Here is a 27,885-nt window from a genome sequence, read left to right on the forward strand (position 1 = left end):
TATAAACTGATGGTCGGATATGCTTACCATCCTGGTCTGAGTCTGTATGTCTGTAAGGCCAGTAGAGACACAGGACTGTTGTAAAAAGATATAAAGTATAAAGTATGACTTTGGGAGACTGAATTCAAACACACGGCGCAATTTTTAAATCATTTGTGAAGAAAAAACAAAGAAGAAGTAAAGTACAGTACATCCGGGGGGGCATTTGCAACATTTTCCACAACTGCAGCCTTATTAAAATCCTGTTAAATTAATTTCTTTACTCAAAGTTCTACAAATACCTTATTATGCCAGTGTGGAAAACATTTGTTGAGATTTTTGCAAGGCATATTTACAAAATCATTCTCAGCCTTTGGCGTTTAAGCTTTAAATTGAGCCGCTTCTCCTTATCCTTCTCGATGTTTCTGCAACTTAAACGTAGTCCGCCTGAGGCCAAACTCTGCTGATTGGACTGAAGATGGAAAGGCACACACCTGCCTATCAAGGGTACGAGTGCAGGTCAGAGGTCAAACACCAAGCATGAGATCAAAGCAAAGTGTCTGTAGACCTCCAAGTTGGGATTGTCTTGAGGTATAAATGTGGGGAAGGAGCCAGAAACATTTCTGCTGCTTAAATGTCCCAGTGAGCTCAGAGTATAAAGTATAAAGCAAAGGCTGTAAATACTTATGTAAACACGATTTTGTTTTATATTTTTAAGAAATTTGCAAAAAGTCTCAAACTTTTTCCCACGTTGTCATGATGCTGTGGATACTTTTTACCTTCCGCCTCACAGCTACGCACTGCTTTGTGTTAGTCTAAAACACACACACACAAAAAAACATAAAACACTCTTAAGTGTGTGGTTGTAGCATTATGGTTTTGATTACCTTAGTAAGCCGGTGACGACGTGTGATGTCTGTCTGCCGCGCAGACGCCGATGGGCGCGTCATTGATCAGGTCCGCTCAAAGGAAGGAAGTGGCTGAAGCATGAGACCCGAGCAGAAGAGCTCAGATCATTACAGGGAGTCAGCCCACTGCGGCTGGGGTCACGCAGGTGTTGAGCTCCGCCGGCTCATTTCCTGCCACAAAGCAAGACAGCCAATCAATAAGGCGGCAGAACAACTTCTGGAGAAAGCCACACAGAAACACAGAAACAATGAAAGGTCGGGGCGTATATATTTTTTTCTCTCTCGAAGTTGCCTGCTTTCTCCTGATGGCAGACACTGAGACAGCTGCATGCACATGTACACGCACACACACACACACACACACGCACACAGGTACACACACATACTATACAGTGACAGGTGCGGCATTGTTATGGCATGTCCAACTCTGGCAGCTTGTTTTCCTCTCAGACCTCTCACCCTGTGTGATGACTCAGAGACGGGGAGATGAAAGGACAGGCAGGGACACGGAAGAGGAGACATGGGGGGGAAGGAGGAGGACTCTGACAGGAAGGACTGCAGGGATAACTCAAGTGTAAAAAGGTTAAGTAAATGATACCAGCAATGCTATGTTAAGAGACCACTATGACCTCTGCTTGCCTGTCTGCATATGCAAATGGCTGTATATATGTCTGACCCTTTGTCCCATTAAAGCAGGTGGCACCAGTGATATCCGCTGTCCTTTCAGCAATATACACGCACACACATAGACACACACACATAGACACACACACACACACACACAACTGGTGCAGCTAAGTACTTTCTGAGGTGCATGCAGACACATTATAGGGGGGTTTCAAAGCACAAACAGGTGTTAAATATAGAAAATCCCCACTAGTAATAATTTTACCGCTATCATTTTGGCGCCCCCTCGAGCAGCACCCCAATGTGTCATATAGGACCTGGGTGATATGGCTGAAAAACTCACCACTATCCTTATTGATGATAATTATTGATTAGTTGTTTTTGTTTTAAATATCTGAAAAACTCTTATCCACAGTTTTCACTCCACGCCATTGTTTATTTTTAAGCAGCTTTGAGGCACTGCGGCGAAACTTGAAACTGCGCGAGTTACTCAATAGGTTGTTGCTAGACAACCAAAGAGCGAGTGAGTTGCTAGCTAACCGAAGAACGAATGAGTTAGTTGATTCCACCGGTCCTTCTTAGCTAGCCAGAGATGTTGAGCGGCTAATGGTGCGTTCACAACAAACGCGTTTTGAGCGTCAGGCTCGTCTGGTTTACATTCAAAGTCTATGTGGAGGCGCGTCGAGGGCCGTTGTGGCGCGTTTTGCGTCTAGCGCGTTGCGATTTGAACCGTTTTAGCGTTTTGAGCGTTCAATGTGTCAGTCCGGCGCTCCACATAGACATCGACGCTCAAAGCGTGTTTGTTGTGAACGCACCAAAAGTGCACATGTGTCGAACTTGAAGCGTCAGAAGCGTTTTCGACTAGTGTTAACTCTATGGAGTGAACGCGCCACGAAGCTTTTCCTCTGCCTACATCCCCCAGAATGCTGTGCGGGCCTAGGTCGGAGTTCAGGTAATATTTTTATATTCTACTAGTTGTATTATCTATTGATATTGTTTACCGCGATATATTTTGTTTTTTGATTATTTTTTTTCGTCCAGCCCTACAACATACCCACTTTTTGCGCCACTGCGCACTCACAAACGCGCACACACACACACACACACACACACACACTCTCCTTTTCTGTACTGTCAGTCCCACTAAATCTATCGTGCTTGAAATTCACTCATCATATCAGGTGGCCTCGATGACACCAATGTGTGCACGCATGCAAACACACCCACGCATGCAGGAATAACCGCATGCTGGACCGGGCTCGATTATACAAGCGGAGCGGCTCAAAACCTGACAGGAAGAACAGGCACCGAAAAGGAAACACGAAAAAGAAATATAAAGGGCTTATTTGCTCGTGTTGTGTAAGCATGTTTCATCTTCCCACTCTCAGCCTACCCCTCACCCACACAGGTTAGATCCAATAGCTGGCGCCGGGCCCCTCTCTAAATCTCGCAAACACAAACATCTCTATGCGAAGGAATATTGCAGCCGAGCTCTTTTTCATAATCTCTCCTTCCCTGCACGCCCACACATGCACACAGAGGGAGGGGGCGAGGGGAGAAGATGGGGGGTAAAAATGGAGAGCTGGTAAAAAAGAAAATGAAAAGAGAGGAGGTGGTGGCTGTTTGGGGCGGGGGGAGAGGTGCTCTGGAGGTAGTTGTTATAGTAACTGTGTTTCTATACCTGTCAATCAGGGTTATTTCAGGCATCTTGCTTCAGTGAGGGCGAGATGCAGAGAGAGAAAAAAAAGCAGGAAAAACGTTCAGGACAAAATCTCTGAGGTAAAATTACCACCGTGGCTTTAAAGCTGCAACTGTGGATGAGTCTGTAGAAGGGATGGACGATGTGAGCTTAGCATTTTATCGCGATACATGTGGTAGCCATACAAATGATGATAAAAAGCTATTTATTACTACTTCTTTTTTTAAGGTAGCTGTATGGCTGTGCACAGGACAGCACTGATAAAGCCACAAACACGACTCTTTGATATTTCTATCTTACTTAAAAAGATCTGACTTCTATCATGAAGCTGCACACAGTAACTGAATGTAATCATTTTTTCCAGTGTATCGATAATTATTGGTTCTCTCATTGAACAATCAGTGGAGAAAATAGAAGAAGAAAAAACATTAGCTGTTCATCATTGATTGAGATTTATTGAAACCCTGCTTATCCTCACATGAACACCCTGGACTGGTCACCAGTCCATCACAGAGACACGACCTCACACACTCTCATGTAGGACAATTTGGAGAAACCAGTTAACCTAATTGGAGTACCCTGGGAGAACCCACGGCTGCACAGGGAGACCGTGTAAACGCCGTGCTGAAAAGGCCCCCAGGCAAGGATTAAAATACAAGATGTTCTTGCTGCAAGGCAACATTTTAATCTCAAACATACTTATCACTTTAACCTGCTAAATATGTAACCATTAATTGATTTAATTAGCTATTGTATTCAGCGTTTTAAGGCTGCTTCCAGCTCTCCTGCAGCAGCCGTCGGCCGCTTCTTTAAACCAACCAGCAAAACCGACGTCGACATAATTGCGTTTAACCATTCCTTCGCATCTAAATGCTCTTCATTAGCTCTGTCCAACTCCATAAGACGTCCCACAGCTGTCTGCAGTAATTATTCATCTACAACACCTACCATTCAGGTGTTGACTCACGACGCAACTACGTTCGGCTTGTTCCCAAATTAGCCGAGCTGCTGCACACATAGGCACTCTGCAAATGACAAACAGAGCGTCCCTAATAGAGTATCTCTATTTAATTACCGACATCATAGCCAAAGAAAAGCCTTGATTCAGCCCCCACTATAGACCAACACATGGTGAGGAGGAGAGAGAAGCGATGAGACAAAGGAGTGGGGGAGTAAGAATAGTGCGAGCACCAATATGGCTGAGTGCTGAGTTTTTGGAGCCATTAGGCAGAAGGTAATTAATACCTGTCACCGCAGTTCTCCGTTCGCTGCCTTTATTCTCTTTCAGACCAATTAAAATATGACACTCCTCCGGTGGAGAACGCCTTGTTAAAATTAAACTCCTGAGACGCGCAGACACCTTTGATAAACATATCCAGAGCTACAATTGGCTTTGGCAGCAACGGCGCGCCGTATAGATAGAGAGGGAGCGGAGGAAAGAGAGAAAACGAGAAGAACTAGAAGAAGGGGGGAGAAAAAAACATGGCAGCATCTATGTGTTGTGTCACTTCCAGTAGGAGCTGTTAGATCTGATTAAAAGTGTGCATCCATGAGAGTTTGACTCACGCAGAAAGTACACACTGGAGATTGACGCAAGGCTATGAGATGGTTGCGAGCCAAGAAGAGACGCTGACCAGTGTGGATGCCTCGCTGCTGCCAGCACCTCACAGCTTGGGCAGCAAGGACAGATGAATGGTAAGCAGAAACAGATGAGCCATGCGAGCCGCCGAAGACGGACAAAGACAGGTGGTGCGCAGAGGCTTTAAGAGCGGAGCGAGCCGCAGTGCGATGGGAAGGGGGAAACAAAGTGCGGGAGCAGGACTAAGTGAAGGTGGAGGCCTTTTTCTGGGATTCAAAAGACAGATGAGTGGGAAACAGAGAGGTGGAGTGATGGATGCAGGCAGGAGACCAGCAGCTTATTGCCAACATCTCCATGCATCCTTCCAGACATCACACTGCGCCGCCATCTGCCTCCCAACACACACACAGAGAAACACACAGGCACCGAAGCGCGCGCGCACTCACACAGAGAGAGAGAGAGAGAGAGAGAGAATATATGTGAAATCATTAGTGTCTCATGACACTGAATAAATATCCAGGGATGAGATCTGTCTTTAGAGAAATTACCTGCAGGGAAAATGTGATTGGATAGGATCGCGACCTCACTGCAACGTAATTTGCATGCCATCTAAATGGGATCTGACCTCGGTGCTGAGAGGGGGTCAAAAGGCCTCCGATTAGTTTGAGCGGGACGACGCTCCGATTGGATGAAAAGAAGCAGCAACAGCTGCAGGTGAGGCTCCGCTTTCCCCTGTGAGCTGCAGGACTGCCCTCTACTGGCGGCTCTGCATCAGCAGCGCTGGTCAGAAGTTCCAATCATATGCAGTTCTTTTTGGACTTTTATGAATGCTTCTTTTTTTCAACGTAGGCTGATGTTACAAAATCCAACTTAAGCGGTTTTTGTAAACAAAAGTTTAAATTTTGAAATCCACAACTACAAAACTACACATACAGGCTCAAATATACACAAAGAAATTCAGTATTTGGATATGTGTCGCTTAAGAAGCTGCATAACAAGCTTTTGACTTGATTCTGATATCTGTTGTCTTATCAGCATTATTAGTCATTTAAATAAGTTGATCTTCAGGCACATATGTTGCCTTTTAAAGACTGTAAATCCCCCAAACAGCATCTCAGTTGACTCTCGGTGTTTTCAAGGTTCAGCCATCCAGATGTTGACTTGAGATGCTTTTTTTTTTCTAATTCTAACAGCATCACAGCCCCACAGCATAATGACAGTTGTTAGGATTTTCAACTCCTCTAAACATACGTCTTATTATGGCCAAACAGCTACATGGTTTCTGCAGAAACCATGTAGCTTGTTCATGTTGGAAGCTGGACATTGCAGTCAGGACTGAAGGTTTAAGTTCTGGGATTCGTGGTGCTTTGTTTGCTGTTTTTAAACTCACTTCTCAGTGGACAGCGATAAAACTTCCAAGTTCACCACTAGAGCGGGTGACCCATTTACAGAGGATTTGGTCCTTGAAATGGGCATCATTGTCTTACGTTTTCCCCTTCGTTCACAACCCGCTTTCCTGTCACATAAAGGCCATTAGTGCCGATTAAACCTTTTAAAAAAGACAAATGCACAATAAATCCAGCCTTGTTCAGTCAATTCCTGCTTCTAAAACTTGAGTAGGAAACATGTTTCATCACTACACCATGAACTACGAATGTTTCAAATAATTCAAATTAGCGATGAAAATTTGGGCCAATATCGATATCAGATATCAATATTGCTGTTAAGGTAAATAACCGATGCATATACTTCACTAATCTTTCGACACCTTGGGGGGAAAAAAACAAAACAAAAAAAAACGACCGCACAGCTGACTTCTCAGTGCTTTGTTGCTTCAATTAAACTACCCACAATCCTTTTCTGCATCACAATCACATGACCAAACAAACTCCACATGTCTGAGCCAATCGCCTCCTCCTCCAGAAACAAACAGGATAGAAATAAATAAATACTGGCTGTTAACATCGGCTCAGTTTTATCGAAATGAGACTGAAATACTAAAAATTGACTACGGTAATACCGATACTGGCGCCAATATTTTGTGCCTCCCTAATATAAAACGAATGAGATTCCCACCAACAATGAGCGAAGTTAAATTCAGACCAGCCTTGTTCCTCATCCAAAACACATAAAGCATGTAAAGATACACAAACCTCCGACTGGTTGTTGTCTTTTTTTTAATCACATTAGAGCTGAAGAATAAAAATAAAAACATAGCATGAGATGGCAGCACACAGATGTTTTTAGTTAACCACATACAGAGTTTTATTTATACATATATTTATATAATAATCATCATCTCTCCCACTTGTACAGCCTCTGATTGTAACACAGAAATAAACCCACATTCCCTGGGCGAAGGAAAGAAAACAGAAAGGTCATCCGTCATCACCTACAGTAGAAAAACCTACAGGGCTATCTGCTTTTATACATGAGTGAGGCATCAGTATTCATTACAAAAATAGGATTATAGTTGGTAGAGAAGCAGTGAAGTTTGATTAACTGGGCGAGGGAGTGACTCGAAATGACCACTCACCCAGACAATAAAGACAACCCTCCAAACCAGGAGCCTATCAGAGATTCGTCCATGAGTGTTCGTACAGCAGTCCAGCTCATTCAAGGAGTCAGTATCGGTGGGAACGGGTTAGAGTTTAAATTAATCAACTAAAACGCTGGAAAAGAGAACAGAAAAAAAGTAAACCTCAGGAGGAAAGTGGCTGGGATTAGTGGAGAGCAGAAAGACAAACTAGTTTAGAAAAAGTGCCGTTCAAAAACTGGAGAAAAAAAAAGGCAAAATTAAACAAAAAGGGGATTTGAAATTACTAAAGTTGAGAATTTTATTTGGAAAAAAGTGCAAAGCAGCTCTGAGGTCCCCTGTCCTGCAGCTGCTGTTGGTGAGAAAAAACAAACAAACTAAAGTTTAAGATGAAGAGGGGATGATTGAAATGAAGTGTTATTGCTGAGGATATTTTTTATTTGGTGTTAACATGTGAGAAGAGGAATGAGGGGGATGAAGAGCAGAGTTATTGTTGGGGGTAGTAGGGCTGCTGCTGGGGGGGCTGCTGCGGGTAGCCAGGGTAGGGCTGTCCTGCAGGGGGCGCTCCGGGGTATCCGCCCTGCCCCGGGGCGGCCTGGTAGGGCATGTAGGGCATGTTGGGCATGTTGTACTGGCCATAAGTGTAGGGGTTGTAGCCCATAGGCATCTGGTAGAATCTGCAGCGACAAAATACAAGACAAGGTGAGATGTGTTTGAGAAACGTCAACATACTGCAGTAATTCAGAACCAAAATATGTTTAAAATGAAGAAATGTCATCAATAACACCTGAAACTTGTTTCATTACATATTTTTTCTTAAAGTTATTTTTAAAAATTTCTGGAAATGAAATTTATTACTTCTAAGAGTTGAGAATATTGTTAAAGGTGATGCATTACGCTTCCTTGAACAGGTTAGGGTGGGTCTATGGGCTATAAAAAAAAAACAAATCAAACAAACATGTTCATCACATTTCTGAAAAAAAAAGTTAGATAATGAAGTTTTAGTCTGCTCAGTTCTGCCCATTTTGATGTCCTATAAGAACGGGCAGCTCAACGTTTACGCTCGCACATGAAAACGGCTGCAAACAGATGCACATTTATACAACCATACATTTTTGAAAAGCAGAAGTGAAGCCTCCTGCACAAACAACAAGAAAGCAGAAAGTGGTTTCTGAATGGTGAGTCAATAACAAAACACTCGTCTTTTCCAGCAGCCATTGTACAGCAGTAAAACCAGCTGACCACTTCTGCTCGAGTCCCACTTGGGTTGCTGGGTAACAGGTTGCTAGGTAACAATGCAGATTTTTTTTAAAGGGCTAATTTTTCACACACCAAAAAGCATCAACTTATTGCCAAAAAACAGATGGATAGTTTTAAGCGCTTTGCCTGTTTTAAAAGAAGTCGACCCAACTGGAAGTAAAATAATTATGAAAACAAATCTATTTTGCAAAACAGCCTCCCTTTAAAATAATTAAACTCTGACATCTGGTTCAATTTTCCAACTAATTTTGATCATTCTTATGTTGGAAATAAGAAAAACTCACCCTTGGTAGCCTTGGTAGGTGGGATAAGGTGGTCCTTGTGCCTGTGAGGGAGGGGCCATAGGTGGAGGGTTACTGGTAGGAGGCCCAGTGGGTGTTGGTGTGGTGGGGGTGGCGGAGGCTGCCTGGGGGGTGAAGCTGGGTGGAGGTGGCCTGGAGGGAGGCTGAGGTTTTTGCTGGGGCTGCTGCTGGACTTGCTGAGGTTGCTGGGCCTAGAGTAAGAAACAAACAGAGGAATTAGAACGTCAGGGCGAGGATACGTCAAAGGTGGACTTGGCCGTTATTAGCTTGTGATTCCTTACAAAGACGGTTCTGGGAGCAGGGGTCGGACCCGGGGCGGGAGCTGGGGCTGCCGGGGTGGACTGGTAGGCGGGAACGTTGAAGTTTGGAGCACTGGGCTCTCGGGCGATGCTCTGCTGCAACTCCCTGAAACGGGAAGTAAAGCGTTACGATGAGCTCTCTGCTGGGACGTCTCCAACAAGGCTTTTACCGAGTTGGGCCGTCATAAACAAAACGTGCAAAAACTCCATAATTCTCCACCATATTTGGACAACTATGAAAATAGAAAGTTTAGTAATGACAGATATTTCCACATCAGGAAGAAAGGATGGATGGACATAACATGTAGAGAATGTCTGGAAATGTAAACTTTTTCCAAATTCACTTCTCGAGACCTAGAAAACAGTTCCAGGATTAGGCCTGTTGAAATAAGTAATACACCAATTAATCAATTAACCACATGATAAAGAAAAAAAAGCTAAATCATTTCCATTCACAGGATTTATTGTTTTTTCTTTTTCCTTTCTTTTGACCAAAAGTCTTCAGTCTGGTGAATTTAGTCTCTTTATTTGAAGGACAACTTTTTTATTTATTTATTTTTTTGCAGATTTTATTTAATTTTTTCAGCTGTGTTGTTTATTTATTTTGGATATGACATGACATGTCTTGTAGCTCCAGTGTTAAATGTTCATTAGAATTCAAAGAGTATTGATTTTTGGGAAATCAATTATGCCATTACTATTATGATACTTGAAAATGGTTTGAAAACAACAATATTATCGTTTATTGCAACAACCTCTGGGACAATTTATGAAATATTTGTTACAATAACAGGTAACAAATATTGTCATTTGGTCCATTTTAAAGAAGACAAAGTCTCTCACTTTGCTTTAGCTTGAAGTTAAAAATGTACAAATATGACAGCCAGAACACAAGAAGCTTCGTGCTCCTGTTCACGCTCTGCTTTCTCTGCCAGCAGTCATGAAACGCTCCAGTGAGTACGTACTTGAGCAGCTCATCGCGCTCCGTCTTGCGAGCGAAAACGATGTCGCTGCATTTGTTCTGGAACTTGAGCAGGATTTCTGTCAAGTCGTTGTAGAACTGAGGAGAGACAAAGAGGGAGACAAAGATAAGCGACCCGGTTTGAAGAGAACGAGAAACAACGGCGCGACGAGCGTCGCCGCGGTCGGCGTGTGCGGACGCCGCGGAGCGGGCACCTTGGTGCCTTCGCGCAGGTTGTTGCAGATCTCGACGTAGCTGTCGTGAGCGGAAGCCAGTTTCTTCAGGACCTCCTCCCTCTGGTTGGCCTCGTTGTTGGACTGCTTCAGGCTGCTGAACTCCTGGTGGGCCGTCTGGGGAAGCAGCCAGACACAATCAGAGCCATCAATCTGGAGGTGAGCGCCTCTCACCACAGCTATTTATACAGGTCCCTGCAGATTACGCTGCAGAAACATTTTTAAAGTTTCTGCACCTGTACTTTAAAATGCTTACACGGATTTCTTTTTGTTTTACAGGTTCCAGCAGGAAGATAAGCTTTTTAAACTGTTTGTTTTAGCAACAGAGAACAATGCAGGCATGTGGCAATGAAGCAAAAGCAACATCAACCTGATTGCAACTAGCAATTATTTTAGTAATCAATTAATCTATTGTTTATTTTGACAACTGGATGAAAAAAATGACACATTCTGCAGATTTTTACGCAATATTAGAAATGCATACAAAATTAAAACAATTACATTTCTTTTTGAAATAAGAAAAACATTTTACTGTCTAAAATGCAAAACCATCTGCATTACTTTACTCTAAGCTTGATTGTGGCAAAGGATACATCAAAAGCCAAAAAAAAAAACATCAACTGGTAAAAAATCTCAGGCTTTTCTGCTCGACTTATCAATGAAGCGGAGGATTGATATGCTGATACTTTTGTTGATTAACCAATTAATAACTAGAAAGCAAAAGAGGATTACAAGGTGGGTTTTTTGCTCAATTTGAACCAGGTACCACTTGAGTTTTGGGTAACTTTTAATCTTAAAGGAATAATGCATGTATTTTTCTTTACATTTTTGGCTTAATTACTGCTCTGGATATGTTGTTCTCTCAGAAAACGGCCTCTTATTTTTGAGTTCGTACACTCCAGTTAATCGATTACTATATCGGTTGACGATTATTTAAATAATCGATTGATCCGATTAATCGCTTCAGCCCTATTGGTGCGTACCTGAACTTGCCCCAGCAGCTCTTCCTGCTTGGAGAGGCTGGCCGACACTTTCTGGTTGTAGCTCCCGTACGACTGGTCGAGCTGGGAGAGCGACAGCTGCTCCTCGTTTATGGCTCCGTCCTGGGCGAGCGCCTTCAGGAAGGTGGTCGACATGTCGAACGTCACGGCTTTGATTTCCCCCTCCAGCGTCTCTCTCTCTTTCTTCACCTCGTCCAGCTGGGCCAGCAGGGAGCGCAGCACGTTCACGACCTGCAGACGGACAGGAAGGCGTTTTTATCAATCCGACCACCCGGCTCTATCAGGACGGCTGCAGACCGCAGCACGTCAACACCTTGTCTTTTCCCCCTAAGCAGGGCAACATTGTAGCTGGAGAGACGTGCACTTCTTCCCTTTGCTCTTTCTCAGTTCTGCTTGCTAAGTTGTTTAAGCTCCCCAGCGACACACAATGCCAAGTCAGCAAACAATATGAAAAATGGGTCGGAAAAGGCCATAAAGCACACAATGTCCTCAGGGTTTACACAGAAACTGCCTGACAGTCCTTAAAAACTAACCAGAATTATAGAAACGAAAGTTTGGCATCACGCAGTGTAAAGAGGACAGACAGACCTCGCTGCCCTGCAGAGTCCTGGTGGGGTTGGCCGAGGGGATGGCGGCGTTCAGCTCGTTCTCTGGTTTACACAGCAGGGCGATCATGTCGCACTGGGCGTTGTAGCGGTCCCTGACCACCTGGTCGGCCTGCACTGCCTTGTCCAGGACGTTGCGGAAGTTGGTGCCCTCTGGGAGACGGGAGAGAGTTGGGGAGAGGAAGGGAGACAAGAGAAGAGAAGCACGAGTGAATGAGAGGTCACAAAGAAAAGAAGAGGAGTTTGGAGAGCGTAGAGCGAAGGTGATGGAGGCGGACCTGCACGAAGCGGCTTGTACAGATCTCCAGACGGGGTTCTGTTCCAGCGCTGGTTGAACTTGCTTCTCAGCTCGTTGTCTGTCGTCTCCTCATCGTCAAGCATTTTCAAAGACTGAAACATAAAAGCAGACTTTACTATCATAAAAATATATATGTAAAAAAATAAATATAACATTCCTCCATGTACAGTATCTTGCTAAAACATTTCAAGGTTTCTGCAGGTTTTACAGACTCAAGTGTAAGACTTCCAGGGAAGTGAAGGAAATTAAAGACAGAAATGTTTGAAGTTTAATCTGTCCACAACTTTATTCCTGTCTGCTGCAGTCCTTCATCTTCATGAAGCTCAAGGTCTCTAATGTTCTCCAACAAACCACTGCCTTTCTACTGAGATGACGTCACACACTGGTGGACTATTAGCTACCCATGTTTTCCACAAGGTAAAGCGCTAGAGAACTGACTATGAATGCAAATCAGAACTTCCCAGATTTAATCTGCAGAAAGTTTTAAAAGCCATCCATTCCTTTCCAATCACTTCATAATTGTGCACTATTTTGTATTGATCTATTGCATAAAAGCAGAATAAAATATACTGAAGTTTGTGGTTGTAACCTGATAAAATGTGATTTTTGTTCCCAAGGCAGTGCAATCCCAACTGCTTTTGACGGAAACTCGTTTCTAGCTGCATCTCTAGCAAACTGATTGAAAGTTGCTTGAACAATTTATGACAGAAATTTTTAATTTCTGAGATTTTCACAGATGCACAGGAATATTTTTAGCAGGAGATGGAAATTTGTAAAAGTTGTGTGTTACTTTCTTTGCGTAAATATTCAACTATTTGCAGGATGGCATTTGTCTGTTAAAAAAGCTAAGATTTTTCACACACAAATTTAAAAAAGATTTTAAAAATTATCGCATTTTAACTTTTAATTTACACTCCTTGTACTTTAAAACCCGTTAAGGGGATTTATTTATTTATTTTTTTTAATTTTCGTTTTTGGCTTAGACTTTTCAACTTCGACTACAAACCTGGAAGCTGAACGTGTTTTATGTTTTCCTCCCATCTGTTTAATTGTTTGTGAGCAAGATGTTAAAAACACGCTGGCTGGAGATGATAAGACTGATCGTCCTTGGCCCAGAGATCAGTGGATTAAATTCTGCGATGATTCTGATCTGGGACTCACGCCATTCGGAATGATTCTGAGTTTTTGGTATTAATTTGCTTTTCTGGCAGCCTTGGCAGAGACCGCCAGCAACTGACGCCGTCCAAGCCAGCTATTAAAGAGAATTACATTCTCATGCTGCTTTCAAGAAAGCAAAGCCATATGGCAAACATGCTGTCTGAAGCCTGCAGTTCTAAAAGTCTCTTTACTTTCAGAAACAGATTTGGGACTTGAATGAAAGGTGAGACGAGTGCAGTGAAACTGGCTGAGCGTTTTCCCACCGACCTCGTCCAGGATCTCTCTGTTGCGAGTCAGCAGCTCAGGCAGGTCTCTGATGAGCTTCTCGATGTTCTGCAGTCCTCCTTGCTGCACGATTGATCTGGACTTCTCAGCAATGGATTGTGGGATAGAGTCTCCAGACAGATCCTCCAGGGCAGCAGGCAGGTTCAGAGAGGCCAACACCCTGACAGAGTTAAAGACAAGCCGTTACCACAGGGCTTTGTTAGTTTTTAATGTTTTAAGTCGAAAGCCACAAAGACGTTGTATTTTGTGGTAACATTTTTAAAACAAACTTTTGTACAATGAATATGAAGGCAAAAAAACTTAGTAAATGGGAATATTTACTAAGAAGATATAAGGCATAAATTTGATCATAAATCAAACATTTATGCATGGAGTTTTTTTCAATTCTTGAATTGAGTTCAGGAGGCCGTCAAAAGTTCTCCAGAGGGCCACAAATGGCCCCTAGGCCGTACATTGGGCACCTCCTGGTTTAGAGTTTCTAAGAAACGTCTCAGGGAAGTGAACTAATAAACAAAAGAGCTTTTATCCGCAGTGTAACAGTACCTGCTGGCCCATCAGGGCGTGAATTATTAATATGCTTACAAACTGTGGTGCGTGATGCTCTGCACAAGTGAATGCAGAGCATCTGAGGGAAACAACCTTCATCGTACCCGTTGCAGAGATTGGTGGCCTCCCTCATCGTTCCCACCAGTCTGTTCACAGCGTCGGCCTTCCTCTGACCGTAGATGCCCATGGATTGCTGAACAGCCATGGGAACCATCTTCTCAAATAGATCTGACGAGAAAAGACAAACAGTTTTAGGCAAATGTATAGCTAAACACATTGCACAAAAGGTTTAAAAACAGGTCTACATAATAGCAGATTGCTACATAAGGCAGCAAAGTTACACAGATATAAGTGCTTCTAGCAGATAAATCTCTAATTGTGACGTTTTAACACTCAGGGTTTCCCCCAGAAAACTTGCTAAGCCCGATGGTCGGGGCGTCAAGGCGGTCCACCGTGTTTTTGTATTAAAAGATAAGTTGACAGGAAATGTAAAAGTATTACTGTGTAATTATATGTTACGGGAAAAGATCTCCAGTGAAATGCTATTTAAACCCACAACTAGTATTAAAAACAACAAATTTGCACTTCTGTTTAATCCAAATTAAGTCAGTCGCTCCATCAGGCCCTGTGGCCCCATAAACGCTAATATTTTAAAACAGACCACAGATACATAAATGTAACATTTGTTTATTAAGATTATCAATGCTGTTAAATTTTATTCAATTGTTTAGGCATACATACATATAATGATTTTAAATAGTTTAATATTTAAATACAAGATTTTAAGGAGCTGGCAAGTTTACTTTGTAAAACTTCAAAGAACAATGTTCATAGTTAGATTATTTTGTCACCATAGCAACAATCTGATGCTGTGAGTTTAATCTTTGAATTTACAAATCCAATTTAGTAAACTGCAATTATAACTTATTGCTTTTTAGGCTGGCCAATTAAACTACTCCCTTCTCCCATATTTCACTAAATCTAACACAGAAGCTGTTAGAGGTGCTGACGATTTTAGCAGCTCGAGGGGCCCCTAAATCAAAATCTGCTCCAGGCCTCATACAGCCTTGGACCGGCCCTGCATGATGAATTAAATCTGCTGCACTACGCAGAAATGCGCAACAAACGGGAGATTTAATTCAATGCTGCTAATGTGGCTTTAGTAGCTCTTCCATTTTGTGTCTGTTGAGTTTTTAATAAGCGTCACAGAAAATATTCTGGTTGGTCGAGTTTATGGGACTCGACCGTGTCTGACGGTCACGAGTTTCTCAGATCTCCGTGCGGCCGCGCGTATTAACTCTAAGTAGACAACACATTTAATATGGTTTAATGCATCGCGTAACCGGAAATATAATAATAAAATAATATAAAATCAGCGTGATGATGAGCTTTCCGCTCTCCTCTCCCAGGAGAGCGGAAACTCCTCACCAGGCTGAACCTGCATGATGAGGTTAGCGCTGCTAGTTATCCACAAACACTCCGGCCAACCGGGACCACAGACATAAACTTTACAGGGAAGACAGACACAGAGCCACACGCTGGGCAGCGTGTTGAGATGCATATAATTGTTTGTTCACAAAGATGAATCATTCTCACCGCTCCACAACGCACCTCTGAATTCGCTACAAGTTATTCCTGCGGTTCACATGGAGCTGCGCAACCAGAGCTAAAGTGCAGAGGCAAAGCGCAGAGGCGCCAGCGATGTGATTGGTCTGTGCGCTGTCGGGTTTAAATGCATAAACTATAAACCTATCTATTATAAACCTATCCTTTAGGAATAAATCTATAAATCTGCTCTGCTAGTGAAATGCTAAGAGCAAAAGTGACGCTTTCAGCCCGGGTTTTAAAAAAAAAAAAATATATATATATATTTTTTTATTTTCCTAGAAACGTAAACAAGCAACGCTTAGCCTGGCGGCGGGGCTAGTAAAGCATGGCGGGCCGCCAGGCTTATAATACACTGGGGGAAACCCTGAACACTTATATAACAGAAGTAAAACCATAAATAAAGGTAGTGAGAAACTGAAAAGATACCACAAGAAACACACTTTACAGCAAGTAGCCAACTAGTTTCTGTGAAATCTGATTATTCCTGAACCTTTATTTAATCCACATTGGGGGGGGCGTCACAAACTTGTAACCACTATGAACTGTGAGGAGTGATATGGGAAAGCAAAGACAGTAGAAAGTATGCAGGTGAACAGAGCAGAAACACAAAACAGTGAATTATCCTGAATTATCAGCAAATCTGGTACAGGTAACTGAGGATGGTGCACAACTACTTTGCTTATATTCAAAGCAGATTTAGACGGCAACACAGAGCCGAGCCAGATGGAGGGAAAATCCTAAACAAGTTGTGCAGGTTTCTTTCAGTTCAATGCTGAAGGTTGTAACTCTTAACACGTTTTGGTTCTGCAATCCCAGCTCAGCGATTTTAAAGCATCACACAGAGCCGGTGATCTCAGTGGACCGACTCTTATTATGAAGGAAGAAAATAATGTCTGAAGTTCAAAGTTTGGTCTCAAACTCATGTTCTTTATTATTAAATACTTACAGATCCAGCAACATTTCGTCCCTTCCTAAAATAATTGCCTAAGTCTTTTTCCTTTTTTTTTTTTTTTTTTGCCTAAAACATCTTTTGGGAACAAAATGTGGTGATTTTCTAAAAAGGACTCAGGCCCATTATTTTAGGAAGGTGACAATATAAATTTGGACTGAAGCAATTAATCTCGATTAATTGTGATTAACTGATTATTGAAATAATCATCAATTAACTTAGTAAATTGATTAATCATTAACTAGAGTGTACAGACTCAAAAAAAGATCAGAGTCAGAGAAGCAATTAAGCCAAAACTGTACAGAGATATACATTTAAAATGACAAAAACCTTAATCTTTAATTAGGATCAACACAAAACTCCTGAAGGTGCATAGTTTAAGCTTCACCTGGTTCAAATTCATCAAGCACCTTTTGCTATGCAATTATTAATGCAAAAAAATATATATATATATAAAAAGATCAGTCCCACACACCACTGATGTTAAATCAAGCAGAAAGGGATGAACTCAGATGAATCCTTTGCTACAAATGATCAGGTGTTCTCTAAAGGAAACTTTCTATTGCATTGTTGGCAATAAACTGTTTATTTTCTTAATTATTTTCATTTTTTATGCATTCCTAGTATTGTATAAAAAGATTTAAATGAAAAATCTACAGAATGCACCAATGTTTTCATCTGATTAATCTACTGATCGTCTGAGTAATCGATAACTAAAATAATCGTTATTCTCCAATATGGATACACAATCATACCTGTGTATTTCTGGCTGAGTGGAGGTGTGATTGCGGTAGCTTTGACCAGTGCCGCCTTGCCGATGTGCTCCAGGTCTTTGACTTCGGGAACGCGGTCGTGGTAGATGAAGTCGTTGTCTTTCTTGGCGGCAGTGAGCGCTCGGTTGATCTTGTCACTCAGGTCCTTCACGCTCACGTATTCGTCGTAGCGAGACGCGACGGTCTTCACCAGCTCTGCTGCGTGCTACAGGGTTAGACAATTAGCTTCATAAATATAATGCTAACTTTGTTCCTCATGTTTTCTTTTTGCTTAATTGCTTACAGCATGTTGACAAAAGCAAGCTTTGGTTAAATTTTGTTTACCTGCAGACGAGCAATTTCCTCCCCAAAACGCTTCTTCTGCTTGGCGAGGATGCTCTGATGCAGCTCGGCGTTGGCCTGCATGATGCAGTGCTTGGCTGCCAGCACCGGCAGCACTTCCTGAAAATAAAAATACTGACCAGGGAGAGGCAACCACAGAGCAACACGCAGGCACACAAACATGAATATGCGCACACACACACACACGTGCGTGACAGCAGGGGGCAACCAAAAGGAGAGAAACCCACACCAGCAAGGTCAAATCACAATCGGCATCGTGACAGCCAAATCACAAGTAGGCACGAGCAGCGAGGGGGCATGCAAACATGGCAGAGCACGACACAAGCACACAGACGTACAGACAACGAGGGCCGCCACCAACACGAGGGATGCAGGAGAGAAAAAAAAAAAAAAAAAGACAACGGGAGAGAGAAACAGAAGAGGCCATGAGTGTTTAACCTTTCAGCAGAAGCTGCTACACCTCAAAGAAACACCCAACAACTCTTCATGTTTGTGTGTTATTGAGACTTTCAGCCACAACACAGACACTGCTCTCTGAGCTTGGCTTTACAGACCAGGTTAAAGTCATAAAACTCAAGATAGAGAGAAGTGGATTTCATCTTCACTTAAAAAACTATTACAAACAGAAACACCATAATCTATTTTTGGCATCAAAGAAAAATATTAAACTATGCAGAAAATGTATTTAATCAAAGTTAGTTTATTTTTTTTTGTTTATAACTTCACAAAGCTCATTATAAATTATAATTTTGGATTGATTTGCTAAACACTGAGCAGTAGTTGGATAAAATAATCCAGAGTAAAGTCTGAGATGAGATTATTAAGGTATGCTAACCTGTAAAAAAAAAAAAGGTTTAGGACTTAAAAACATTTATTTTAATTACTTAATTGCAGCAAAATGAACTGGAAGTTAAACGCTGTGTGAAGTAGAGTTTAACGAGTAACTGTCAGATGTCCCAGTGCAAGTGAATGCAGCACATAATGATGTAGAGCTTTGCAGCGTTTCCCCTCCAGGGAGAGAAGACAGCCAAGCACAGCAGCCTACTGTTTAATGACTGTAACAGACACCCCTCCTCCACATGTTGCTGTTTGTAAAAGAAAAAACAATGACATGTATATTCTCCGGGATAGACGTTAAAGAACGACTCAAAATAAACAAACAATAAATAAATGTTATGGACGGCATATTTACAGCTGTACTAAATAGAATATTACTTATTTTCTGGAATCAACACTGTGAAATCAAGTTATTGTTACTAAAAGCTTTCAAGGATTTCATAAAGCCTTAAGCCTAGTTCTAATAAAAAATAAATTCTCTAAGCATCTTCCAGTAGAAACTGGAGCTCGCAAAGTTAAAGACGACTAACTTTCTGACAATAAATACGCCATTAAAATATGAAATGCAATTAAAATGCATCATTTGTGCCACTAATTAATTTAATTAGTTACTCTGCTTAAGTAGAATAATACAGATTGGTATGTACACACACACACACACATATATATATATATATATATATATGTGTGTGTGTGTGTGTGTGTGATACCAATCTGTGATTAAAACTGACTAATTTTAAAATATTGAACAGCTTTTTTTAATTTCAATTCACTTGACCTTCAAAATAAAAGCTTGCAGCATGAAGCTTTGCATTTTTTTTAAGCTGCTCATGATTTGACGGTGAGAAATCAGAAAGAAAACAGCTCAGGTTTGGTTTAGTTAAAACCGTCCAATAACAGTGAAAACAGGATGAAAAAGGACCAATGAGAACAGAGAGTCTAGAACAGTCCCACAACCCGTCTCACACGAACAAGAACAACCTGACACACAAAATCCGTCACACAGAGTCCAACGTCTGCACGTCTTCGTCGGCCGTCCAAGCGGTTACGCCGTGCGACTCCGGTCAATCTGGAAGCTTACCTTTGGAAGGTTGTCTTTGTACTGACACTGCTTGAAGGCTTCGCCGTAAAAATCTGCGGCCTGATTGGCCAGCTTTGCGATCACAGCGTCTTTCATCCGGTCTGTCGGGCAAGCAAAAACGTTTTACAGTCAACGAACAAAAACCAGATATTAGGATTCTCAGGAGGAGCTGCACTTATAAGCAAAAAAAAACAAGTATATAGTAGAGCTGAAACAATCAGATTAACTGATTAAGATAATTCTCAACTAGTTTAGTAATCGAACAATCGCTAACTGGAGTTAAAAAAAAAAGACTAAAATATGTCATTTAAAAAAACACTATCAGAGCAGTAATTAAGCTAAGATTTAAGATGGGGGGGGGAAACCTCTCTCCATGTACATGTTCTACCAGAAACTTCTCAAATTTTAACTTCACCTGGTTCACATGTTAATTTTAAAAGTATTTAACTGCAGGGGAATCCTTTGCAACAAATGAACTCCCATACACTAAAGGAATACCTTTGCTTTTCAGGCAACAAAATGTTTATTTTCTCATTTCACAAAGGGATTGATTAATTTGTAGTTGGGGTTTTTTTGCCATGTTTTATGCATTTACAAAGACCTGCAGAATGTGCCAATTACTTTTTAATCCAATTACTCGATAAATTGCAAGAATAATCAATAGAATACTCGATTACTTAAATAATTGCTTTTGATCAGCCGTATTGTAAAACTACTACAATTCTCTGCCTGTCCAAACTAACACATGCATTGTCTCATCACAGAGCAAAAACTAATTTACGAGTAAAACGTGAACTCGGCAGATTACGTATGTTTTTAGAAAGAGGGCTGACTTCCTGGTGTAACATTAAAAAAACACTTTTATATAAACGTCTAATGAGCAGCTCTGCAGACAGAATCGGGGCAGAATCTGTGTGCAGCCTGGATCAAAACAGCCTTGGAAATTAATCAAGACAATAAAAATGCAGAGCTGTGTAATTAGAGAATTGCAAAGTTTGCTGTACTTGGTAAAAAAATAAAATAAAATAAGTGCAAGTTATTTTGTGATGCACATTTAAAAAAGTGCAACAGGAGTTAAAATGTGCTGGGACATCTAAAAAAATAAAGGAAGAAAAAAAACAACTGAACAGCGGCAGTAGGAGAGCAGTGCGGTGTCAGTCTGGCCTTCAGTACCTGAAGTGGCTTTGAGGAAGAAAACCTCCTGGGCCTGGGCCAGCATGATGGTGCTCAGAGTTCCTACGGTCTCAGGACAGATGTCCATGGTCGGCTCTCTGCTCAGCGCAGACAGCACTGTGTCCTTGATGTGACTAAACGCTCCACTGGCCAGCTGGATGAACACATCGAGATCGAGTTCAGATTTTAAAATTACAACTTTCTGCAGCTCAAACAACTCATTTCAGGAGGAGTACAGTAACTGGAAATCAGCAGCCGATCGCAGTCGGCACATTTTCAGCTTGATCCAACACATCTCGCGTCAAATCTAGTTGAAAACTTTAAAAATCCAACCCTTTTCCTCCCGTTAGTGAACGCATCTTCCATTAATGTCACTGGGTGGCATTGTCAACAACACTCCTGCTTTTACAGAGGGAGGAAGAGTCAAAGACTCAAACAACAAGAGTCTTATTTGATGTTTTTTTCAGTAACATGGTGAAACATGTCGGTGAGAATGAGAGAGAGACTTTTTAACCTGAATCAAATGGATGCATTTCTTCAGCGTTTCGTCTTACGTTTAAGAGTTATTCATTTGATTGAGGTGTGTTGGAGAAGGTCTGCATCAAAAGGTTTCAGGATATATTAGCTTTTGGAAAGAAAATTAGCAGGACTGTGTGGAACTGCATGCAGGAGGGGAAAAGCAGCCATTTGAATCAGATGTGTTGGACTGGGGATAAATCTAGAAGTTGCATATTGTGACCTTGAGGACTGCAGTTTGAGACTCCTGCTGCAGGGAATACACACCAAAACTGTTTTAATCACTCTAAGCACTAAAAGTTTAAAACATCAAGTTCATATTTTGTCTTTGTTTTAAAATAAAAATGGTGGCATTACATCTGCTCCTAAATATTTATTAACTCAAGGAAGGAATCCAAAATAATATTCTTAAAAGCTATTCTTGTATCTTTTTACCTTACGGTTCCTAAAGCAAAACTGGCATCAAGAGTAAAGCTACATAATTTTTGGAGTGAAATAATAATTGGAAAATATTTTTCCAAGTGTTATGAACTTGCAGTTTTCTTTTGCCAATGCAATACTTAGTCAGTTGGACAGAGTCTCGTGGCAGCAGATGCTCACATCACAAATAAATGGCACTGCCCAAAATACTGAAGGTCACAGAGTGATGAAATCACAGATGGAAAAAAAAAAAACAGGCAGATATCACAACTGAAATCACCACTAAAATATTTGCAAGTATCACCAATGTAAGATTTTCAAATACTATGCAATGTTTGTGAACGGCTCAAAGTTTTTCCAAAGATTTTTTTTGTAAAAATCAGCTATTAAATTGCAATCAGTGCATCTCCAAGTTCCCAACTTCTGGGACAAATACAAGGACCGCCCACTAACAAGGTGTGACTCCCTGCAGCAGTAACTTACCTGGATGACCTTCAGTGAAACTAAACAAAAAAAACAACAACTGTTTTTATAACTGAAGTAGTAAAAAGCTTTCTGGGATCTTTTAGAATATATAGTTGCTAAAATCCTCCTCAGTTGAAAAAAAAAAAAGAAAAGAAAAAAGAGCTGCCTTACCGAATGGGATTTTATTTATCACCGGACATCTCTGATGATTTTAAAAACTAATATAGCTGATTGAACCCACTGTGTCCAAATTATAACAAGTAACTCGGGGTTGGTTGACTCCAGTCCTCAAGAGGTTGGGCCCTGGCATACTTTAGATGTACCCCTGAATTATATGAACGGTTCTTCAGCTCTCTCCGAGAACCTGGTGAAGTGCTGAGAAGGTAATTCAGCCGTACGGCTCATCTGCATTGCAGCAGGGACAAAAATAAGGATGCTGGTTCTTGAGGGCTGGAGTTGGCCACCGCTGAAAAACTATTAAAGTTGTGCAACATCAGCAGTTCTGCTGTTGTGTTTCTTTATGGGTTAAAACCTCCGTCTCATGAGGCTGGGTTATGAAACGGTTCAACAATATTTCTTTACTCTCGTATATTTAAGTACGAGCTTCCAAAAATATAAAACTACACACACACACACAAAAAAGAAACAAAAAAATAAAATACTACTGCACAGACCTGATAGTATTTAGCGGCAGCTTTGAGACACTCGTCGTTGTCAATGTTCTGCTCTGTGGCGATCTGACTGGCCAGAGCTGCACAGTTGAACAACACGCACGTCTTCTCGTAACCCAAACTGGCCAGAGCTGCAACACAAACACAACTGTTAAAGCAAAATCATCTCTTGTCTTAAACGGATTACATTTATTTCCCAGTAACCTTTTATTTTGATGTCAGAAGTCATGAACTTCCTTATTTGACACAACAAAGATTTGTGTGGAGTGGAGCAGTGTCAAACCCCTGACCTCCAGGGAAATATTTAGATGGTGTCTCTGCCAAAACACTTGAATCCCATAATTAGGTCATTAGCAGGACTCTATTGAGCTCGACTGCTTGCTGAGGAGAAAACTTGATCCTTGAGCCCTTAAGGACTGGAATTTGACACCACTGTGTGGGCCAAAGTTCACCGATTCAGGTGGGAATCGGTGGGAAAAGACCGATTCATGATGCAGTCATGAATCGGTCTTTAATAATTCACCAACAGGAACAAAACGTTCAAATGATGACAGAGTTGGGACATCAGAGAGGAACAATGTTTACAACGAAAGATTTAATACAGTCTTTGCAGCTTTCTTAAGAACACAAACTATTCAGATAAGGTACAAGACATCTTTGGCTATTTTTAGGCTGGCTAGGACATCTGATTTCGAGGACAAAGTCAGTGCTGTAAAGCTTTGTTTCTCACAGCATGAAAGACACAAAAAGGGTAACCAAATACAGAAAACCAAATGTGCCACCAGGGCTGAAAATTGAATGCTAATGATTGCCTGTTATTTTCTTGACACAATTATGTTTATTGCAGCATTACTCACAGAGTTTGACGGAGCCACCGAACAGGGATCCTTTATCAAAGGCATCCTTCCATGTGAAGGTTAGGCAGAGCTGCAGAAACAAAAGCAGGCTTTGTTTTTCCAAGTTCCTCTCCATTTAATGAAGCGTTCAGCCCAGAGTCATATGCGCTGCTCAATCAATTACCTGGTTTTCAGAGAAGGGAAACTTGGGCTCAATGGAACACAGTTGATCGTAGTATCTGCGGACAAAAAGAGAAAGCAGAATCAAAACACCACTCGGTTTTACACTGCGTTTCAACCATACAACAAGTCTCAATATTGTTCAAAATAAATAACATGTAACCTGTAAAACAGCCACGGGCTGACATGTGAGCGTCAGGTTTCATGATTGATAGATGTGACGCAACAGTGGAGTGGTTTGAGGAACTGCTGCAGTTAGGAATCTGACAATGACTCAGGGAAAAAATGACAAAGGAAAAACTTTTGACCTTAGTATACCTGTGAGGTGATGTCAACAGTCTATTTTTAGCTTTGAGATACAGACAGTCAGGGAATCCCCTATTACTGGGTCACCAACCCTTCTTTTCTTAAAGAGTTGTGTGTTTCCAGCACAAACACACACGTAGGGAGCTGTGCGTTCACACAGGAAAACTGAGACGAGGCGTGCCTTGTGGCTGAACTAAAGGGAGAGAGAGAGGGGAAAAAAAATGTCCCAGCAAACACTGGTCACCAGGGTAACACTAAGCAGTCTGTGAAAAGACCCGTCACCGTGACTACGAACGCTGAGGACCGAGGAGCGACAACAGCAGCAGGCGATTCATCGCAGACATGTTAGTCTCAAGAGAACTGCTCATATAAGCATATATTTATAAAAAAACAAATGTAATTTAGACAAAAGTAACACCTAAATTAATAAAAAACAACTTTGAAACAATAATTTAGTTACTGCTCTAAGTTATTGGCTCTGATCTGTGATTTTCTTTTCTTTATTCACAAATGAGGATAGTCTTGTAATTCTTTTATTTTTATATGGATTCTTTTATTTTTAAATGACAACTACCTGAGTACCTCTTTTAATATGGAATAGTTTTATAAGTTTGTCATTGAAAAAAAAAAGAAAAAACTGTCAGACCATAAAGTAAACAGGAAGTCTGTGTTGATCAGGAAAAGCCCAATTTGCGCGTCTCTAATTCTACCTCTTAATCCAGTTTATAGAAAAACATCAGGGAAGGAAATAAATTTCAGAGCCAAGATATTGGACATAAAGATCCATCTATAATTTAACCTGGCTGAAATGGATTTAAAGTCTTGGCCACAATGTCAAATCACAGATAGCGTGACAGAAGTCATGTGACCAAAAGGTGAGTAATTGCTCTGCACTGCTTCATGTTCGGGGCCTCCCAGTTGTTAACTATAAATAATGTTGAGAAAAATTATGGCGCCAGAAAATAATTTTTAAAAAAGAAACTTCTGGTGGCACATTGGTCCAGAGTAAAATAATATGATCACAAAGTAAAAAACTGGAAGACAATTTGAAATATAAATACCAACATATACAGCCTGGGCTTTATGTTCAGAGAGTGAGTCAGAACGATCGCTGAAATAAAAAGGGCAAAGGTTTTTTGTATTATAGATGTCTGTTAATATTAAGAAATAGTTTTCAGACAGAAGCAGAGCATCCAGTCACTAATATGAGGCGTCAGTCATTGGGAAAAAAAAAAAAAGATCAGCTACACTAAATAACAGAGCAGCTAATAACAATCTGGCCACAAACATGGAGAGGATACAGAGAAACTTTGTTAAAGCCCAGGTGAAGCTTGTGTACACTTCCTTTATGCAAAGAGGCTGGAGCAGGGACATTTTGTTAACCATATCTGACTGATAGGACAGTGAAGGGACTTTCTTTTTTATGCTAATATACACAGTCAGACAGCAACACATCTGTCAGTATTGCTTTAGATTAATTTCTATGGCTAGGCTTTCCACTGACTTATTAAAGATGATTTTTTATTACATATTTTAATGTCATTCCTAATTTCCCCCCCCCCACAAATATTCATAGTCTTCTTGCACATTTAATGTAACATTACTCTCACAGCATTGTGCTATTTTATTGTTAGTTTGCTCTTGTTTAAGTAAATGTACATTTTAGTTTTCTTTCTTTCTTCCTCTTTTCTTCCTTTATTATTTCTTAGCTTTCTTAAATTTCTTTACATTTATATGCATTTACTTTTCCTTCAATGTCTACCATAGTATATCTCATTGTCTGATTACTTTTTTATAAAATAGTCACCTGTTTTTAATCTTGTAGAAAACATTTTGTGTTGTCCCCCACTGTGTATGAAAAGATGTGTATAAGATTCACTGAGTGAATGTCAAATTTATGTCCCTGCGTTTCAACTTGAATGACATTTTTTTCTTTTTTATTATTCTTTAAGTTTTTTTGTTTTGTTTTGTTTTTTTACTACAATTTTGATTTTTACTAGTTAAATCTTCATGTTTCCATTACAACGTTGACAGTAAAACGTTACTACTGTAAGAGTAAACTGTTTTCCTTTTAATAATTCATTGACCGCCTGGCTGTTGATGTTGACCAGGAATGACTAAGCTTAATGATGAAGGCTGGGGTTTGTATAAAGCTTACACTCACTGAATATTTATTTTGATTTATGTTGTTATTTCTGAGCATTGAGTAATAGCTTCTGTGTTTTGTGTTACATGTGGGAGAAGCAGTTCAAGTGAAACGAGCTGTATATGACTTATTTTAACAGAGCATCTAGAACAATGAACTCCTAAATTGACACGGATAATTAAACTTGTTAAAAGTCAACTAGTTTAATTAACTGATATATATTTACTAATCAGTCAGAGACGTCTTACTAGTGTCAATAAATCTGCAGTTGTAGCTTTTTAGCTACCATGTTAGCAGCTAAAAGCTAATCTCTGGGTGCGGTAACTAAGCCAACTCAAGAAGCCAATAGTTAAATGATGTGTCCATTCATTTTGACGTTTATTGTAGTTAATTTTTCTGTTTCTAAGTGAGTTTTTACCTCAGTAAGATTTCCAGGGAGCTCTCGTGTTTGTCGAGCGGCCTTCCCAACGCGCTCTTGCGGAGCTTGTTCAACTCCTCCACGGCTCGAAGGTACTCTGACTGCTCGTCCCCCGCTGGATACGAGGCTGTAACAAACTTCGACAGCGGCTTCACCAGATCAACCTCGGAGGACTTTTTCAACGGGACTGAAATAAACGCTGCCATTTCGGCCCGTGGACGCATTAAACGAGAAAAGAAACAGGCACCGAGATCTTGAGCAAGGAACACAAACAACGGCCACCGACCCACTTCCTGGATTCTGACAGAGAACGTCAATTACGTCATGGACAACGGTGAGACCCACTGCGCAGACTCAGTAACGTTTTACTAACGCCTGTTTCAACACGCACAAGAAAGGTACAATATATAGCTTAGGACTATAAATATAATATAAATTCAGTATTTCATATGTCAGTGTGAAATATTTGCTTATTTTTTCAGCTTCGTTTTTTTATTTTTTAAAGTAAAAAAAAAAAACTAAAAGAGGACACTGGGTGTATAAAATAACAAATTAAGACAAATGGCCTAAATCCAATATTTAAAGAAAGAAAAAATAATAATAGAGTAAAAAAGGCATCTTTTAAGACATATTCAGTGTTATTGTTCTCATTCCATCCACTGACTCATTTATTTATATTTTAGTTATTTTTGGTTTATGTCTACATAAATGAAGTGAACATCTTCTACTATTCTAAATACCAAAGTGTTTTAAAATAAAATAAAACGGGCAACAACAGAGCACTCATGTTGTATTACTGGCACTATCATTTTGTAACTGGGTATTTTTCAGTCAAGTCAAGCATAACAATATTCTGGTTTCTTAAAAACAAATCTTATAGCTAAGCAA

General features: G+C 40.7%; 1 protein-coding gene across 2 annotated transcripts; it reads right to left on the reverse strand.

Annotated features, from left to right (window-relative positions):
* Positions 1-6,952: 6,952 nt before the first annotated feature.
* On the reverse strand, positions 6,953-27,321 carry pdcd6ip (programmed cell death 6 interacting protein). 2 transcript variants are annotated; one of them, XM_007547635.2, is made up of 18 exons: positions 26,998-27,321; positions 24,132-24,186; positions 23,969-24,038; positions 23,115-23,242; positions 21,040-21,193; positions 19,867-19,967; positions 17,931-18,062; positions 17,589-17,811; positions 14,381-14,504; positions 13,713-13,890; positions 12,268-12,379; positions 11,973-12,142; positions 11,367-11,615; positions 10,366-10,500; positions 10,155-10,249; positions 9,172-9,295; positions 8,873-9,081; positions 6,953-8,005 (listed from the first exon to the last, which is right to left on the reverse strand). In XM_007547635.2, the coding sequence occupies exons 1-18, from the start codon at positions 27,219-27,221 to the stop codon at positions 7,816-7,818; spliced, it is 2,673 nt and encodes an 890-aa protein (XP_007547697.1). In that variant the 5' UTR covers positions 27,222-27,321; the 3' UTR covers positions 6,953-7,815. The 2 variants fall into 2 exon arrangements, with proteins under 2 accessions (XP_007547697.1, XP_007547698.1); XM_007547636.2 differs by having other exon boundaries at positions 17,931-18,047; positions 26,998-27,320.
* Between the last annotated feature and the right edge of the window lie 564 nt (positions 27,322-27,885).

This window comes from Poecilia formosa, unplaced genomic scaffold (assembly GCF_000485575.1).
Source record: "Poecilia formosa unplaced genomic scaffold, Poecilia_formosa-5.1.2 Scaffold21, whole genome shotgun sequence".
In the NCBI taxonomy this organism is placed as follows: domain Eukaryota; kingdom Metazoa; phylum Chordata; class Actinopteri; order Cyprinodontiformes; family Poeciliidae; genus Poecilia; species Poecilia formosa.